General features: G+C 40.3%; 1 protein-coding gene across 1 annotated transcript; it reads left to right on the top strand.

Annotated features, from left to right (window-relative positions):
• The first annotated feature begins 15,619 nt into the window (after positions 1-15,619).
• LOC110100419 lies at positions 15,620-16,210 on the top strand. Its single transcript, XM_020827916.2, has 2 exons — positions 15,620-15,753; positions 15,859-16,210. The coding sequence occupies exons 1-2, from the start codon at positions 15,642-15,644 to the stop codon at positions 16,002-16,004; spliced, it is 258 nt and encodes an 85-aa protein (XP_020683575.1). The 5' UTR covers positions 15,620-15,641; the 3' UTR covers positions 16,005-16,210.
• Positions 16,211-19,030: the final 2,820 nt, after the last annotated feature.

The raw sequence follows: 19,030 nt of genomic DNA, 5'->3' as shown, positions 1-19,030 counted from the left end.
GATTGATTTTGATTTCGTTGGGTATATCTCTTTGATACATTCTGTTTAACTATAAATTTGCTGAAATCAGAGTTTTGATTGTCCCAAATTTCGTTGGGAAGTTTACAACTTTTGTATACCTCGAGATTCATGTCCGGTCAAAATGATTTTAAGTGACGTACCAATGTGTTTGGTGCAGGTGTGGAAGTTTGAGTTGTTTGCCAAAGCTAATGCTAACGAGTTGTTGCAACGAAGTGGAGTTGGTAAAGTTTTGGAACGTTGAGGTAATTTAGTAAGCGACAAAGCCATACCATGTCAGAGGCAAGAACCTGATATTTAGCTTTGGTGGAGGATTTGGCCCTCATGGGTAACTTTTTGAAACTCGACGATAGGTGATTGTCAGCAAAGTAAGTGCAATAGCTTGTCATTGATCTCCATACGATAGCTTCGAAGGCTCACTCTGAATCAGCTTAAGAATGAAAGATGAGAGTACCTTTTGTAATTTGAAGACCAAGGTGATTAGTTCTTTTACTGTAGCGAAGTAGCTATTTGCAGCCTTGAGAGTGTTTGCTAAGAGGATGAAGCATGAACTTACAGAGTTGGTTTATTGCGAAGGTAATGTCTATGCGTGTGATGGTGTGATCTTGAAGAGAGCCGACAATTTGCCTGAAAATAATGGGATTGTGGAAGGGCTAATCTACATCTATGGTGACTAAAGCTTTATGTGGCACTGGAATGACTATAGGCTTGCATTCAGAAAGGCTGAACTAGGTTAGGAGATCTTGAGCTTATTGTTGATGATGGAGGAAATAGCCCCTGTTGAAGTTATAATGTGAATTCCAAAGAATAGGGACACCGGACCCAATGTTTTGAGGGAGAACTTTGTTCGTGAATCTGAAATAGTTGTGTAAATGAAGGTGGAGTTGTTGGCGGTCATAAAGATATCATCCACATAGATAATAAGATATACAAAGCTGTCATTGTTTTAGTAAATAAAAAGAGAGAGATTTGAGGTGTTGATTGAGAAACTGTGGAATTTTAAAAATATAGAATGTTTCAAACTATTGGTGATAAATATCTTTAAAATGTTTACAAATATGTGTAGAATGGAGCTGATACACAAAGCCTTGTGGTTGAGACATACAGTGATCTTCATGAGGATGTTGTGATGAAATGCATTGGAGATATCAACTATGGAACTGACCAATAATTATGAAGAGATATCCCTAAGAGAATTCTAATGGTGGGTATCATAGAGACCATATATAAAAGTTTGTAGGTGTTCAACACCATATAATTGGGTGAAAACTGTCAGGACACAAGCCGTGCACCTCCTGCACAAAACAACCTCAGCTCCTCACCACGTTAGCAAGTAGTGCTTCACCTCTCTGAGCACATCCGCACAGACTGTGGCTAACGATATGCAAGTAACAGCCTCCTAATGATTATCTCTCTCACTCAACTCTATATAAAGTGTAACCGTGAGAAAAAAAATGAATTGAAGGGAAATGTTTACTGTTCATCCTCTTCCTGCCTCCTTCTTCTAACTTGATTGCAGGTTCTTCATGGTATCAGAGCCATGACCGAGCAAGAGTCCTCCTCTACCGCTGCACCTCGTTCATCTCTCTTGGCCCCAAGGCCGGAACCAATCCCAGCTGTGACATCAAATGAGATAGCTATACCATCCGCTCTCAAGTTTTTGATGACAAACTTGAAGCTCCTAATCCCCAATCAGCTCACGAGTGAAAATTATCCTATCTGGAGGCACCAGATCAACCAGCTATTCATTGCGAATGGTTACGATGGACACTTGTCCGGCAACATTGTCAAACCGGTTCCTCTGCCCACTGGAGCTAACTCCACCGAGGTTTGCCTCTGGAATCTAGTTGAACAGAACCTGGTTTCAGCTCTTCTCTCTACCATTTCCACATCAGTGCTGCCTTACATCCTCACACTTAAATCTGCAAGTGATATCTGGGCCACGCTCGAGCTCCGACTCCAGCCAACCAATCGCTCACGCGTCATTCAACTCAAAAATGAGCTATATCACATTCAGATGCAAGATCTGTCCATGGTACAATATCTGGCTAAGATCAAAATGCTGGTCGATAGTATCGCCACGGCAGGCTACATCCTAGATCCAGAGGAGATCATTCTGCACATCCTAAACGGATTACCATCCTCCTATAATCCATTAAAGACGTCTATTCGCACCAGTTGGCTCCCTATCAATCTTGACGTGCTCTACACCCAACTGTGCAGTGAGGAAATACATCAGCAATCTGAAATCAATCGGGAGCTAATGCGTGCTTCAGACAATGCGGCCCTGTATGCCACTCGTAGAAACTCATCTCACGGACGATTCTACACTCGAGGCTCTAGAGGCAGGGGAGCTCCCTTCAGACCAAACACGTTGCCTCATCGACCAACCGGCGACACTTTCCAACCCCTCTGCCAAATTTGTGGCAAACAAGGCCATGTTGCCTCTGTGTGCTGGCACCGCTACAACTCCTCCTACAATCCAAGTCCCATCACAGCACCACAACCTCTCTTTATCGGACCACCTTCAAGCTCGTCCAGTGACTGGGTGCAGGACTCAGGTGCCACTGCACATCTAATGCCGGACGCCTCAAACTTACTTCACTCCAACCAGTACTCCGGTTCGGATAGCATCTCAACTGCCAATGGCAGCTCCCTACCCATCCACCACACTGGTCAAGGCCTTCTCCCTTTACCGAACTCCACTCGTAAGCTCTATCTACACAAACTCCTTCATGTCCCTCTTCTCTCTCACAATCTTCTCTCAATTCACAAGCTAATTACCGATAAGAACTGCTCTATTTCATTCGATTCCACCGGCTTCATCATCGAGGACCTCCTGGACAACAAAATCCTCGTCCGTAGACACTACCGTGATGGGCTCTACTCCGTTCCCTCCTCCACGACAACCTCATCCAGCAGCGACATTCAAGTTCTTCATTCCACCACTCCCACAACCGCTACCTGGCATGCAAGACTTGGGCATCCTCACCTCAGGACCCAGCAGCTCTTATCTAAAGCATTCCCCTCTTTATGTATTCTTGTTTTACCTATTACTTGTATTTCCTGTAATGTGGCTAAAAGCCACAAGCAATCGTTTTCATCTAGTTCAAGCCGTGTACTTAAACCTTTCGAGTTAATACACTCTGACGTTTGGGGTCCGTCCCCTGTTGCATCCAAAATTGGCTATCGCTATTACATTCTCTTCATTGATGATAACACTCGGTAAACCTGGATTTATCTAATGCACCACAAATCTTAAACTCTAACTCATTTTAAAAACTTCAGCAATTTAATTCAAACTAAATTTAACTACAAAATTCATACACTCCGCTCCGATGGTGGAGGGAGTATACAAGCCAACTCTTTCGTGAATATCTTACAAATAATGATATTAGTCATCTATTCTCCTGCCCCCACACTCCCGACCAAAATAGAGCTGCCGAGAGGAAGCACCGTCATTTGCTCAAGACTACCAGGACTCTTCTCCATCAGGCTTCCCTTCCCCATCACCTATGGGCGGATGCCCTTTTAACCTCTAATTACTTAATTAATCGCCTTCCCTCCAAGATCATCCAATACAAAATTCCTTACCAGCTCCTCTATAACCAGTTCCCTGACTATTCCAATCTTAAGACATTTGGCTGCCTATGCTTCCCGTGGCTGCATCCGACAGCTCCTTCAAAATTACACCCTCGCTCATAGGAATGCATATTCATAGGCTACTCCCCCTCTCACAAGGGTTATCGCTGTCTCGATCTCAAAACTTCAAAACTCCACGTTTCCCGCCATGTCATCTTCCACGAAAATATATTCCCCTTTTAACAACACCTCCCCTCCACTGTCTTACCCGTCTAGTCTGAACCACAATACACCTCTCCTTCCCTCCTTCGACCCACCACAACACCTACTCTCACACCAACCCCACTCCATTTTAGCTCACCCGACTACTACATCAACTCTGTTCCCTCTCCCTACCAACAATCCCCTCCCAGTCATCTTCTGTCCCAACTCCAGACAGCAACCCACCTCAGCTCACACCAATTCTTTCAACAACTTGGCCAGCATCCACTCTTCCCACGCATCCCATGCAGACCCGTCTCAAATCTGGTATTCATTGCCCCAAACAAATCCTTGATATGCTCACCCTAACTGACAGCACCCTCACCCCCTCTACCTACATTCAGGCCTCTAAATTCCCTCACTGGCAGGCTGCCATGTCTGACGAGTTCATCGCTCTCCAAAAAAAGGGTACCTGGTCCCTTGTTCCGGCACCTCACAAGCACCGTCCTCGACTGCAAATGGACCTTCAAGGTCAAACACAATCCTGATGGTATAGTTGAGAGATACAAAGTAAGACTTGTCGCCCAGGGATTCAACCAGGAATACGACATCAACTACCAGGAAACATTCAGCCCGGTCACCAAAATTCCCACCATTCGCATTCTGCTCCTTATTTCCCTACACTACGGCTGGCCAACCCTTCAATTTGACATTTCTAACGCCTTTCTCCATGGCGAACTTCAAGAGGACATATACATGAAGAAACCACCGGGATTTACTGATCGTGATCGCTTGAACCATGTCTGCAAGCTCCACAATACCATATATGGGCTCAAACAGGCCCTAAGGGAGTGGTACAACAAATTCACCTCCTCCCTTCTGGACTTCAGTTTTATGTTCAGCAAGGCTGATCCGTCATTGCTTACCTTCACCAAAGCCAACATCTAGCTATTTCTCTTAATCTACGTCGATGATCTCCTCATTACCGGCAATGATCACGACACCATCACTCGACTACTTCACCACCTGCAATTGCAGTTCACCGTCAAACAACTAGGTCCGATTTCTCAATTTCTTGGTATTCAGGTCTCCGAAACATCCGCAGGCCTACTCCTCCACCAGACTCAGTATGCTTTGGATCTCATTACCGCTGCCGGTCTCCAACACAGTAAACTAGTCCTCACCCCAGCAGCTCTCAAGTCTAGCTCAACCTCTGAAAGCTCTATAGCTTACTCTGACCCTCTTCAGTATCGAAAGCTGGCTAGATCCCTGAACTATCTGACAACCACCAGGCCTGATATAGCATATGCCACTAACTGCATTTGTCAAAAAATGCATAGTCCGATAGTCTTCGACTACACTGCCTTAAAGCGTTTGCTTCGGTATATCAAAGGCACCGCTACCTTTGGTCTACCCCTTCAAAAAGGATCCCTCCACCTCACTACATATTCCGACGCCGATTGGGCAGGTGGTACTCAAGATCACAAATCTCTTACCGGCTTCTGTACCTACCTCGGCAAGAGCCTCATCTCCTGGTGCATAAAGCGTCAAGAAGCAACCAACTGTTGCCAAATCCTCAACCGAAGCCGAATATCGGGCCCTCTCTTCAGCCACGTCCGACGCCATCTGGCTCCGGAGACTACTAGCGGCCTTCCACGTCCCGCTCGACAAGCCCACTCCAATTTACTGCGACAACACCTCGGCGTTGGCTCTTGCCCACAACCCAGTCTTTCATGCCCGCACGAAGCACATTGAGATTGATTACCAGTTTATTCGGCATCACATTATGGCAGGCGCTGTTCTTCTTCATCACATTAATTCAGACGATCAACCTGCTGACATTCTAACCAAACCGCTCCCCTCTGCCCGCTTCGACAAACTCCGGAACCAGTTGAGCATTCGTCCTCCGAATCCTCAACTTGCGGGGGGCTGTCAGGACACAAGCCGTGCACCTCCTGCACAAAACAACCTCATCTCCTCACCACGTCAGCAAGTAGTGCTTCACCTCTCTGAGCACAGCCGCACATACTGTGGCTAACGGTCTGCAAGTAATGACCTCCTAATGATTATCTCTCTCACTCAAATCTACATAAAGTGTAACCGTGAGAAACGAAATGAATTGAAGGAAAATGTTTACTGTTCATCCTCTTCATGCCTCCTCCTCCTAACTTGATTGCAGGTCCTTCAAAAACATTGAGCTATAGAGTAACAGAGGAGGGAAACTTGGAGCAGAGAATTGAGTTTTGTGTAGGTAGCTTTAGAGGGGCTGAGTTGCTGATCAAGTGGTGCTAGACGGGAAAAGGTGTTTTTATTGTGGGAGTGGGAGTGGGAGTGATCTTGTCGAATAAGAGGTAGCGATGCAAATTGAAAGCAATATGAAGGGAGAAGATTGCGGAGATGTAGCTGGAGGAGAGGAAGGTTTAGAGGAGTGGAATGGAAATATCTTTTCATAGAGGATTACGTGGTGGGAGAAATTAATTTTTCTGTTTAATATGATGTAGAAGCTATAGCCTTTGTCGAATGCAGAGTAACCAATAAACACACGTTCATTGGAGCGAGTTCATTGCAGAAAGAGGTTGCAACCAAGTAAGCTAGGAAAGATGCAGCTTTCGACATATTGGAGACCATCCTTGCCACTGGTAGGACTCCTCTTGGACATGAGGAAAAAACTTGCAACATTCTACTCCCCTTGCTTTTAAATTACAAAATTCCAAGCTAATCCTGACACCATTAGAAAGGAAAACAAATTATTAGAGCAGAAATGACACAGATCCTAACCTATATCAAATATATTTTAAATAAATGTCTATCGTGTAAACTAATTCATATATACATTAAGATTAGAGTAGAAAAATGAGCAAGTAGATCATGAAAATCCATATATTAAGCCCGGACTATCAGTAGCATATCCGAAGAATGCTGAGTTTATAATGTAGAAATAACACCGCAAGTTAGGACAAACAAATTTATAGCAAAGCTCTATCATACATGATTGCTCATTTCTATTCTTATAATTACAGATGAATGACCAGATAAAATAATATGAAAATAAATGCTACTATTCATCAGCTTTTATGCATCAGCAATAGTCGACCCTATGGGAAAGTCCTGTCAGTCAATCCTTAAATTTTTTCTAACGAACTGCACCTCCTCAAGGCCGTAAAGGAAACAATTCTAAATGTGTTACAGAAAAAAATGAGGCAATCATATTCAACAGAAGCAAGTCTTGCATTTCTCATGTGCCTAAAATGAAAATCATTCTAAGTCTCTCGAACAGAATGCCTATCACTGGAAATGGAGTTGGAATTTGAGCAATGTTTAAATCAGTGCTTTAGATGTACATAACCTTTCCATTCAATCAACATTCAGCCTCTGTCATTGCATCAATTTTCACATATACTATTAGGGAAATCCAGATAATTTTATTAAAAATGTAATTACTAAAAGAAGAATGTAGCGTGATAGTTCATAGAAAACTTCTATTCCAAATAACATACAAATTTCAAATTGAATAATGAAGAAGCATAAAGAAGTATGCTTGACTTTGAAATTCACCGTGTCCAAATATGATTCCTGTAAAATATAACACAGAATTTAACGAATATCTCTCTGATGAACTAGAGAGCCTAGCGAGCGGCATTAAGGTTTCAGTGAAGAGAAGATAAACAGTAAAACAGGGATTTCGAATTACTTGAATAAATGGCATTACATGAGTTTATATAATTAAACTATGTAGTAGTATTTAACTATACTACCATTGACCGTTACATAAAGTTTAAACTGGCAGAGGATAGTGGAGACAAATGTGAAGTGGATCAGGAAGCTCTGTCTAATGCCGGCGAGGTCTGTGATGCGCCGGAACGTGATTCATTATGGCTAGTTGAAGCAGCATCCTTTTCACTGTCCCGCAAGCTGATGGTCGGAAGGACTAGAAGCTTGTTGCGTAAAGTGATGAGTCGAGCAGAAGACAGAGACTTGGTGAAGATGTCCGCCGGTTGATCAATGGTAGAGACGTGACGATCTGTAATGTGATGAGATTGAATAGAGTCGCGTATAAAATGATGATCGATCTCTATATGTTTAGTCCGGGCATGAAAAATGGGATTGTAGGCTATGGACATGGCAGAGACATTGTCGCAGAAGAGTTCAGTAGGGGAAAGTTTGATCTGAAAATCTTCACAGAGTCGTCTGGTCCAGATGAGGTCAGCTGCAGCTGCTGCCATGGATCTGTATTCTGCCTCTGTGGACGACCGGGCAACAGTCGTTTGTTTTTTAACAGACCAAGACAGAAGCGCAGCGCCTAAGAATATACAGTACCCAGTGGTGGATTTGCGATCCAGTTGGTCGCCCGCCCAGTCTGAGTCAGAGTAGGCGGAGAGAAGTAGTTCAGTTTTGGGAAGAAAAAGTCCATGGTGTAAAGTTCCTTTTAAATAACGCAGAATGCGTTTGAGGAGTTGATAATGAAGCACGAGTGGATTATGCATATGTTGGGACAACTTATTGACGGCAAAGGCGATGTCAGGTCGGGTAGCAGTGAGATACTGCAGGGAACCTGCAAGCTTACGAAAGAGATCAGGTTGAGCAAATGGTAGCTGAAAATCGAGATCAGTACGAAATTTGGATGGGAGAGGCGTAAGTAGAGGTTTGCAATTTGACATTGAGGCCGTCTGCAAGAGGTCCTGAATGTAGGAGTGTTGAGACAGATGATAACCACAGTAGACCGAAGAAATTTAGTACCGAGAAACTTGAAAAGATGACCAAGATTTCTGGTTTGAAAGTTTTTTTGGAGATGAGAGATTAGTGTGGCAACGGAGGATGGATCACTGCCGGTGATTAGGATATCATCAACATACACTAGAATGTATATGAGAATATGATCCTTATGATATTGAAAGAAAGACGGGTCTGCTGAGCTTGGTACAAAGTGCTGATTTTTTAGATAGGTAGACAGAGTGGCGAACCAGAGTCGAGGGGCTTGTTTGAGGTCATAAATGGCCTTATGAAGCAAGCAGACGTGATGTGGAAAGGTGCGGTCCTCGAAGCCTTGTGGCTGGGTCATATAGACGGGTTGATCAAGTTTGTCATGGAGAAACGCATTCATCACGTCCAATTGATGAACGACCTAGTCGTGATGGAGAGCAACGAGAAGAAACAACCGTATTGTTGTAAATTTAACAACCGGACTAAATGTCTCAAGGTAATCAATGCCATATTGCTGTTTGAATCCTTGTGCAACCAGTCGCGCCTTATGGTGAGCAATGGTACCGTCTGCTAAGAATTTCAATTTGTAGATCCATTTGCAGCCTATAATCAGATGATTGGTTGGCGGGGGAACAAGGGACCAAGTACCCTGAGCCTGAAATGCATGAAACTCTGCTAAAATTGCGTGGCGCCAATTGGGGTCTTTGTTGGCTATGGTAAAACATGTCGGAGACGATTGGATAGTGTGAGAGAGGTCAAGAAGAATCCGTGGTTTAAGATGACCTTTTTGAGCGCGAGTAAGCATACGATGTGGAGTTGGTGGTAATACAGGAATAGAGGGTGATATTGACGATGTAGGTGGTGGAGTGGATGTAGTGGATTGAGGTAGAGAGGGAGTGGGAGCAGAGGAAAATGGTGAGGAGCTAGGTGGATTGGGGGGAAGAGGATTTGGAGGTGAAGGATTTGAATGTTGAATTGGAGGGAAATAGGGTAGATCAGGAGTGGTTTGAGGCTGAGGTGTGGCAGGAGGATTGAGAGAGGGGAAGTTAGACTCATCGAATTGCACGTGTCGTGAAGAGATGATTTTATGAGTGGCTGGGTCATAGCATTTAAAACCTTTCTGATTAATGGTATAACCCAAGAAGATATAGGGAATAGATCGGGGGGATAGTTTGTGAGGTGTGAGTGGTTTCGTCCATGGAAACACCTGCAACCGAATGGACGAAGGACAGAATAATCGGGTGGAGTTTGATAAAGAAGATGATAGGGGGATTTTGAGGATGTATTAGGAGATGATAGCCTATTAATAAGAAAGGCGGCGGTACGAAGAGCATCAGACCAGAATGTGGATGGTAATTGAGCATCGAGGAGAAGAGCATGCGCTGTCTCTAGTAAGTGACGATTCTTATGCTCGGAGACACCATTTTATTGTGGGGTATGAGGACAAGTGATTTGATGAGTTATACCACGGTTGGCTGTAAATGCCTGTAATGTTTTGTTTTGAAATTTGTCGTCGCCATCGATGCGCAGCGTGCGAACGGATAAATTTAAAGTTTTTTCAATGGCTGTTAGAAAACGTATCAGGTAAAGAGCTACATCTGATTTTTGTTTAAGTAGAAACAGCCATGTGCATTTAGTATGATCGTCGACTAAAAGAAAAAAATAGCAAAATCCATCATGAGATAAAACAAGGGAAGGACCCCAAACATCCATATGTATTAATTCTAAGGGATAACGGGATACATGGTATGAGGGAGAGAAAGGCATCCTTTGACTTTTTGCGAGTGCACAGGAATAACATATTGAACATAAAGAAGTAATGTAAAGAGACAGAAAGGCTTTAGATAGAGCAGCCATGGTTTTGGCATTTGGATGTCCCAACCGGCGATGCCATGAGAGGGCGGAGCGTGAAGGAGCAACGGTTGTGAAGGAAGCAACAATGGAGGGTTGATAGGGAACGAGGTACAGACCATTAAGGCAGCGTCTGTGGAGTAGAGATTGATTGGTCATCGTATCCTTGACACGAAAGCCAGATTTGTCAAAAGTGATTGAGCAATTGTTATAATTCGTGAGTTTAGATATAGAGATTAAACGATGAGTTAAATGTGGAACGTGAAAAAGAGGATTGATCCAAAGCTTATGAGTAGGCATCGGAAGGAGACCATTGCCCACATGCTGTATAGGAAGAGAATTACCATTGCCAACAAAGACTTGATCTCGGCCAGAGTAGGGAGTTGGCTGCTGAATCGGAAGAGGATCCGGAGTGAGATGAGCAGAAGCTCCACTGTCTAAGTACCATGGAGATGATTCGGGTTCTACAACCAAGGAGACACTTGAGTTGGAGGGCGGAGTGTAACTGAAGTTGCCACGGCGCTAGCAGTTATTAGCTGAGTGGCCACGCTTGCCGCAGATTTGGAAATCACCATCAAACCGGAGAGTATGGGATGAAGCTCTATTAATATTGTTGGGAGTGAAATGACCACAACCACGGTTGGATGAGGAGCGTCCACGCGATCTTCCGCGAGGTGAAAACATAGCAAGATGTCCCTTGGTGTGGGATAGATTTGAAAAAGAAAGCTCCCGAAGAGCATCCGTAGTCTGATGAACCTCTTCGCTGCGGAGAAGGGAATACAAATCGTCCAGAGAGATGGGGTGTAAAGAGCTCCGAATAGTGGTTTTGAAGGAATGATAGGAGGGCGACAGTCTATTAAGGTCCAGGTAGAGTATTGCGGGTTGAGAGTGAGTTGGCCCGTGGCTGTAAGAAGGTGTTTAGGTGGAGGAAGGATAGTGCCATCAAGATAACCAGAGAAATGGTTTGCTGCGAACAGTTTGTAGATAGCTGACCGCCATGTAGGATAATTTTCTGGAAGGAGCTGAACGATGATAATGTTCTTGATGTTGGCTAAAAGAAATTTGAGTGTAGAAGGAATTACGACGTTTGTAGACGTCGCGGGAGCATTGGAGGTGAGAGCGGCAGCAGGAGGCGTGCTGGGAGCGGAAGCGGTTGAGTCGCCCATGGAGAAGAGAAGCTGTTAAGCAAAAAGCTCTGATACCATGATGAAACTAAAGAGCCTAGCGAGCGACATTAAGGTTTCAGTGAAGAGAAGATTAACAGTAAAACTGGGATTTCAAATTACTTGAATAAATGGCATTACATGAGTTTATATAATTAAACTATGTAGTAGTATTTTACTATAGCACTACCCTTGACTGTTACATAAAGTTTAAACTGGCAGAGGATAGTGGAGACAAATGTGAAGTGATCAGGAAGCTCTGTCTGACGCCGGCGAGGTCTGTGATGTGCCGAAACATGATTCATTATGGCTAGTTGAAGTAGCTTCCTTTTCACTCTCCCCTCCATAAAAGAATTCTGCAACTAAGCATCAGAGACAAAAACTCTGACAAATCATGCTTGGTACTAAAACCTCTTTAACATGTTTAAAACTTCTAAAGAGAAATATTTGTAACCGTAAAATTCAGCGTTCACAATATTAACAATTTAGTTAGTTATTTTTTTTCCTAGCAGTGATCTCTTTTAAAGAAATAGCTAAAGGTCATTCATACCCTAAATCTTGGAACACATCATCTTGTTTTAGATTTGATGAATAGTTTAGATGCCCTAGACCTATCCATTGAAACCCAAGCTCCTAAAAAAATTTTAAATACCCCTAAACCAGTTTAAAACTATGATCTACAATCAACCTGCCCAGTGAGTTGTACTGTGCATCACAATGGCCCTTTGACCTCTGACCTTGCACATACATCTACCATAAGAGCTTCATACATATGCGCCTAAAATGAAAATCATTATTAAACCTGATAATTTTCTATTTATGGAACCCTATTAAAAACAAGGCAAGCGCTGCAATCATGACTAATGACTTATCTATTAATACAAAATGCAATTCAATGTAAATAACAACAACATAAATTGCAATATAGATATATAATTAATAAAGTATGAATAGCTCTAATTATATAATTAATTCAATAATATAGCAAATTTGCATATAAACAAATTCATTCCCTGCAACAGTGTCAAAAACTTAATGGGTGCGGTGGGGTAACCTAAATAATTGTAAAATAATTTAGAGCTCTATCAATTCCTAAACAATGCTTAGGTTTTATTTCATATAAAATTATAAAAATCTCACTTAATAAACACAAGTATGCTTGTCGAATCAAGTAATATAGTGATTGAGTAGAGTATCAATCCCACGAAAAAAAATGTTTACTTGCAAATACTAGTACTGTCTAATTCAACTACAACAATTATCCTACTCAATTAAAATAAGTTTGGGAAGAGATTCAATCACTTAGTTTAAAATAAAAAATAATTAAATAAAAAACTATTTGGATAAATTATTTTTGATTGATGGATTGTAAATATAATATATTTCTGAATAATTCTCTTTTATTTTGATGTTATTCAAAGCATATATATTACCGACCATTCAGTCAAGCATGAAGAGACAAAGGACATATAAAAATCTTCCAACCCCATTACCACTCTGAACTCCCATAGTTTGTCACTTTATGAAAATCTTAGAAGACTGAGTAAAACATGTGTTTTAAAACACCCTCATGATAATTCATCTCTTTAAATTTGATACATTACATCCAACATAACTGGTTTTGCTTCCTTTCCTATTCCTAGGCTCCACATTACACTTGATATTAACTACACATATGGCCACTATGTGCATTAAATGAAAACCTGGTATGTTGAAAATATCATGAAATTATAGATGAAGAGAACTCATTAGTAGTTCATATTTCATTTACATCATCAATCCAAAACTAGAGAATTTAGTCAAACATGAAGAACAAGTGAAATATATTCATTTTCATAAATTGAACAAAAGAAAGAAAGTATAGAAGAAAAGATATAACCATATGGGTTCCATAATCTCCTCTACACTCCTCGTTGAACTTACAGAATTGCTTCCACAAATACAAGCAAAACACTCTAATGGAATGTATCTACTACTTCTCTTATTTCCCTTAATTATCACTCCTAAGGAAAAATCAGATAGATTACTTAGGGTTATAATCAGAGAGGTTACTTGATTATCACTCTCCACAAATCAAAGAATTGCCAAGATGCCAAATGTTCACCTTTTTATAACTATTACAGTCCATCGAAAGTGTCCATCATACAACTTGATGTTTCAAATGCTTTTTTACAAGGAGATTTAAATGAAATAGTTACATGCAGCAACCTCTAGGCTATAAAGATCCTCAATTTTTTGATTTGGGTTGCCTTATTTGGAAGGCTATATATGGACTTAAACAATCACCTCGTTAGTGGTTTGCGAAGCTTACATCTCACTACAACCACATGGCTTTCGGCACAATGCAGTTGATGCTTCTTTGTTAATCTATCACCAAAATTTTGTTTAAATCTATTTTTTGGTGTATGTAGATGATTTGCTTGTTACTAGCAATAACCCCTCTCATATTACATAATTACTCTCAAATCTTAAAATACATTTCCAGCTTCGCAAGCTTGGGAAACTTAAATCAATTTCTTGGCTTATAGGCGGTGGTTACTACTACAGATTTTCTACTTCATCACTATGTTGCAGAACTCATTCGTAGGTCAGGCTTTGAGAATTGAAAACCAGTTGTCACCATATTTCCCTTCAAAACTATTTCAGATGTTGCAATCAACTCCTTTGATAATCCTGAGTCATATCGCCATTTGGTTGGATCATTTTAATATTTGACTATCACTTGACCTGACATTTCATTCGACATGAATAAACTATGTTAGTTCATGCATAAACTGTTGTTGAAGCATTTCCAGTCTCTTAAACATTTAAATTGACACATTCAAGGCACCAAACATCTTGGTTTACTAACAAACTCTTCATCATCTACCTTAGTCGCCTATTCTGATTCACATTGGGCTGGTGACTCCATTGATCACAGATCTTTCACCGGTTTTTGCATCTTTCTTGGTGACACTCATATATCATAGTGTGAGAAAAAACAGCCAACGGGCTTGTTCTTCTATAGAAGCTGGGTATCGTGCCCTTGCAACCGTTGCTACTGATATAACCTGGATTCATCTTCTTGCTCTTGAATTTGGTTTTCCTCTTGATTCTTCTACTCCATTATATTGTGACAATGTATATGCCATTGGCGCTCTTGCTCATAATCCTATTTTACATACCCGTACAAAAACATATTGAAGTGGGCTATCACTTAATCCGAGACTATATTACATCTCAATCTATCACAGTTCATCATATAAACTCCCTGGATCAGATTGCAGATATTTTTATTAAAGTGTTGTTTAAACTAAGATTCATTTCTCTTCGTGACAAGTTAACGATCTCTTCTCTACCATGAGCTTGTGGGGGCATATTTACATATACAAATGAAACGACCAAAAGTCTGTAGCCAACGTTCTGGCTCTAGGCGCCACTTCTTCTGACATCAACGTTTCATCTTTTGGTTGATTATATCATCACCGTTCATTTGTATATATATCACATCCTGTAACTAAGACTGATATCCTCAGGAATGTAAAGAGATACCAAATGCTTTAGCCAACTCTGTCTTCTACCTTGTTACTGTTACTGTATTTTTCTACAGGTTAAAGGCTTCTTCTCTCTACAATAAGCACACCGTAAATTCGAAAGAATTACTATTTCTCCTCTGTTTCATGCGATGCATATTGGTTTTGGAATTTTGTCGGCTTAAATATTAGTTCCAGAAAAAAAAAAATAATTCGACAACTGACCTGTTTTCTTGCATATTGGCAAAACATCTTGTTTTTCATCGTATAAATTTTAAACGTTGCAAATTAAAAAAATGAAAAAAAGAACATGAGACGAACTACTTGTTTCCTCATTGTATCCAGCTCAGCCATGGCTTAATTTAAAAGCAAGCATATTCATATAGATAGTGTTCATTATAATTAAGATATTCATGCAACCGAGTCGTGTGGTTAAGTGCAAAAGTTGTACAAGAAATTAGAAGGAATCTCTCCTATACTTTGTTCTATCGTCCATTCTGCCAGCGAGGTTCCTCTCAGGTCTTCTCCACCATCTACTCTTTTAACCTTCCCTTTGGAGCTACCTTCCCATAAGGAGAGAGAGAGAGAGAGAGAGAGAGAGAGAGAGAGAGAGATGCCACAGAGAGGCTATGTTCTCATCTTTATTTTCTGGGCTCTGCTCGCAATCATCACTCCAACTCTGGTTATATGGTCGGCATCTGAAAAATCCAATTTGGCTCCTAAAGGTATTAAACAAAGAAAGATGAGGCATACATACCTTATGGCCTTCTTCTCTGTTTCTTATTATGTATTCATTTGTATAACGTTGTCACTGTAACTTCTGTTAATAGAGGAAGGAAGCAGGGTAATGGTGGCAAGAAGAATGATAAGATCCACAGACAAAGGCTGCTTGAAGACGAACAAAACCGAAGATGAAGGAATGCAAGGTCCAACGCCTTCTCCGATGCCGGTGAGAGGAAATGAAAAGTTGAGCTGATAGAAGTATTTTTCTGGCCACGTTTGGTTATGGAGCTGAAGCTTTTGGTAAAATATGGCCTTAGATATGTTTTGGTAGTCAGGCTACCAATATTTATTTACAACTGTTGAAAATATTTATCAGATTTTTTGTAATCCTTTACACTTCCAAATTTATTACCAATCTACACTGAATTCTTATCATTGTTTTTACAAAAGAAAAGAATGTTTGTTAATCTCTCACTCTCTTCGTTTCTCTAGTTATAATGATATCTACATTTTATGCAATTATCAGATTTATTGATCCAAACAAATTTGATTTGATGGCTGTATTTGAAAATAAAATAAGAAATTGTTTCTAATCTTGAAATGAGTTCGATTCCAATAATGATTGGTACTTTTTCACGTTAGCTCATCACGGCTGTGCTTGAACAGTTAGAAGAATGTCAATGTTTTACTCAGGAATCGACAATTGAGAACAATTTCGGGGTTCTCAAATCAGCCTCGGAAGCAAGAAAGGATTCGATCTAATTGATATCGGGGAGATAAATAATTTCATTTCTGAATTCCATCACTTCCAACAGAAGATACAGGGCTCCTCCTTATACTAGGCATCCTGTAACAAATTTCATGAAAGGAGCTGAAGAATAGAAACTATAATACTTCAGAAGGATTTTTTTTTTTGGAACATCTAGTCAAATTAAGGCCAACATACACACCCATCATATACACGAGATTCGAACCTGAGACTTCTTGATTGATAACCAAAACTCCCGACCAACATACCAAGATGAGTGACGTTTCAGAAGGATTCAGAATATCTCAAATGTTTTGCCTATTTGGGCTCAGTTTGGATTAACTAAAATTATCCTAAGCCATTATACTGGTTTGTTTACGCAAGTCAGTCTGTTGAATAATTGGTTGATACAGCCCATTTGTACTGTTTGTTGGGAGCTTAAGCCATCATCCTACTGGTCTTAGATTCAAAGCATATTTCTGCAATCCATGAATGAGTTTGCATTTAATTCGCTCAAAAGTCCAAAAAAAACAAAATTCATTCCGAAAAGCTGAGTTGAATCAGATTCAAAATGTTTGATCTGTTTCAAAAACCTTTCTTATTTGGATGGTATTTATTTTAAGAACCTGTGAATGAGGAAGCCCTCATTAGATATAGCAAAAGATACATAAAATGGTCAAAAACATTTTCGTTAAGGATGGCTTTAAATATTATCTAATCTAATAAACTGAAGACTTCGCCAAGTTAATAACTTTGATAATGAAAATTTAATAAGCTGTAGCTTGCATTGTGAGATTTTGATAATTGCTGGCCTACAGTTCATTGTTTGGATCTACTGAAGTCAACTCGTGAAAATACCTTATTGGATTCCACTAAAGTGTGAGATCAGCACAAAAATAAAGTTCATAAGTTAATTATTGATCAGATTATTAATAGAAAGGTGCTGCAGGTTAAATTAAAAAATAAAAATAAAAATCCCATTGACTTCGAATTTCTAAACAAATGTTAAAAAATTAAGGACCTGTCGTTTATACTGAAGCTTTCTATATAAAAACAGTAAACAATGAACAATCTATTTTATATATATTACGGTCGAAAACACTGATGAGTTTCCCCCCAAAGAAACACTGATGAGGAAGTTCTTTTGCATGTGTTCTCTTATATGTTAATTTGTAGGTTCGTGAAAGGACACAGTTAGGCCTCTCTTTAGTATATTATAAGCTTCACCTCTTTGCACGATGATGATACGAATAAAAAAGGCTTTTGGAAGCATAATAGTACATAGAGAATTACGAAGAGATTTACTATTCACAAGAGACTTAAATATTCTTATTCCACCCTTTTTATAAAAGCAAGCATTTATGATTAATTATCTCCCACAATACTAAGAGAGAACATTTGACTAATGGTAGTTTTTAGGCTCTACATTAAATTTTACTTTGAAAATGTGTTGCGATGACTTTAGATAAAACCTCACTATATTGCTTAAAGATATATTAATATTATCACTCTTGCGCTTGCATTTCTATCATTAATCTAAGGATTCATACAAGCAATCATGGGTTATTCATCCAAGGTGTACCCTCACTTATGGCTTTACAGGCGTTTAATAGGGAGCTGGCGGATCACAACTGAGGAACTCACCCTTTCAGATGGACCCACTCGACAACTGAGGAACTCACCCTTTCAGATGGACCCACTCGACAACTTGTTTGAAATCTGTGTAAGAATTCTCATGTCATGTTTAGTAGGCATCACTTGTCTGGGCCTCCCGAGAAGTTCGCCTTATACAAGGTAGATCAAGGATTCTCCAAGTAGGTTGGCACTCACTACATGTTTTGGATTGTATCCTAGTCACTCGCACTCTTCTTGTTCACCATTCTCACCAAACTAAGCAGCATGAAGGTGCTTATCTACAGGAACCTCAGTTTAACTAGTTCTGATCACCCGACCTAAAGCCCTCTCTTCCTATGATATCATCCCACTTGCCTCCTCCTCAGGCTATATCAAAAGTTTCTATAAACGTTACTAACTACCTCAACCAGCTAGGGATGCAAATGAACCGAGCGTTCGACGAGCTACTCGTGGTTTGGCTTGATAAGAGATCATTCATGTTCATTTGATAAGATAAACGAATAACCTTGAACAATTTTGATAAATACTTGATAGCTAAATAAACGAGCTTGAAAAACTTAGCATTCGGTTCATTTATGATCGTGAAGAGTATTGTTTAAAACTCGTGAACAAGCTTGATTAGGGCTCGACTAAGAAGCTTGATTAGAACAATATTAGAGCTTTAAAAATATATTTTACTAAACTAAATAATTAAATAAATTATTTTTACAAATCCCTTCTAAACAGTAAAGGAAAATGTTCTGTTACTGGCGAACAAAATCCGTTGGTAACACTAGAAATCCGCCGAAATTCCCATTTTCCAAAAATTTTCAAGTGAAAAATGATACGACGGTAATTCACACGTCAGAAAATATAAGCCCGCAAAAAATTTCCGTAGGAAATATTTTCGGCGGTGT

The sequence above is a fragment of the Dendrobium catenatum genome, unplaced genomic scaffold, assembly GCF_001605985.2.
Source record: "Dendrobium catenatum unplaced genomic scaffold, ASM160598v2 fragScaff_scaffold_357, whole genome shotgun sequence".
NCBI classification, from domain to species: domain Eukaryota; kingdom Viridiplantae; phylum Streptophyta; class Magnoliopsida; order Asparagales; family Orchidaceae; genus Dendrobium; species Dendrobium catenatum.
The sequence above is the reverse complement of the archived record's forward strand: the minus strand, read 5'-3'. Positions and strand labels throughout refer to the sequence as shown.

Coding starts and splice junctions, on each gene's coding strand:
- LOC110100419 (XM_020827916.2), top strand. CDS start 15,642: ATGCCACAGAGAGGCTATGTTCTCATCTTTATTTTCTGGGCTCTGCTC. Junction 15,754..15,858: donor ATCCAATTTGGCTCCTAAAG/GTATTAAACAAA, acceptor TTCTGTTAATAG/AGGAAGGAAGCAGGGTAATG.